Below are 337 nucleotides of genomic sequence, written 5' to 3' on the forward strand. Positions count from 1 at the left end.
ACATCTGCTCATTATCTTTTTCTATCTCTCCCTTAGCTGCTTCCTTGCCCTCAGAGCTGCTGCTGCTGCTGCTGCTGCTGCTGCTGCCACCCGCAGCAGCAGCAGCAGCAGCAGCAGCAGCAGCAGATATATCTTGTCTAAGCTGCAGCAGCGCCAGCTGCTCAGCCAGCAGGTCTACGCTAGCTGTGAAGGGGCGGGGCCCCTGGGGCCCCATAAGGAGGTTACTATAACAAGCAGCAGCAGCATCCATCACCTCTGCATGCAGCAGCAACTCTTCCTGCTGCTGCTGCTGCTGCTGCTGCTGCTGCTGCTGGTGTTGCTGCTGCTGCTGCTCTTG

At 58.5% G+C, this 337-nt stretch overlaps 1 protein-coding gene across 1 annotated transcript in view; it reads right to left on the bottom strand.

Annotated features, from left to right (window-relative positions):
- Positions 1 to 337, bottom strand: part of EMH_0001740 (uncharacterized protein) — a gene marked incomplete at both ends in the record, with an annotated part of 5,825 nt that overhangs the window by 4,895 nt on the left and 593 nt on the right. The window contains one exon of the mRNA XM_013495694.1: positions 254 to 335. Coding sequence (XP_013351148.1) covers positions 254 to 335 — 82 coding nt within the window. The remainder of the gene's footprint in view (positions 1 to 253; positions 336 to 337) is intronic.

The sequence above is a fragment of the Eimeria mitis genome, genomic scaffold, assembly GCF_000499745.2.
Source record: "Eimeria mitis Houghton genomic scaffold, Emh_scaff170, whole genome shotgun sequence".
In the NCBI taxonomy this organism is placed as follows: domain Eukaryota; phylum Apicomplexa; class Conoidasida; order Eucoccidiorida; family Eimeriidae; genus Eimeria; species Eimeria mitis.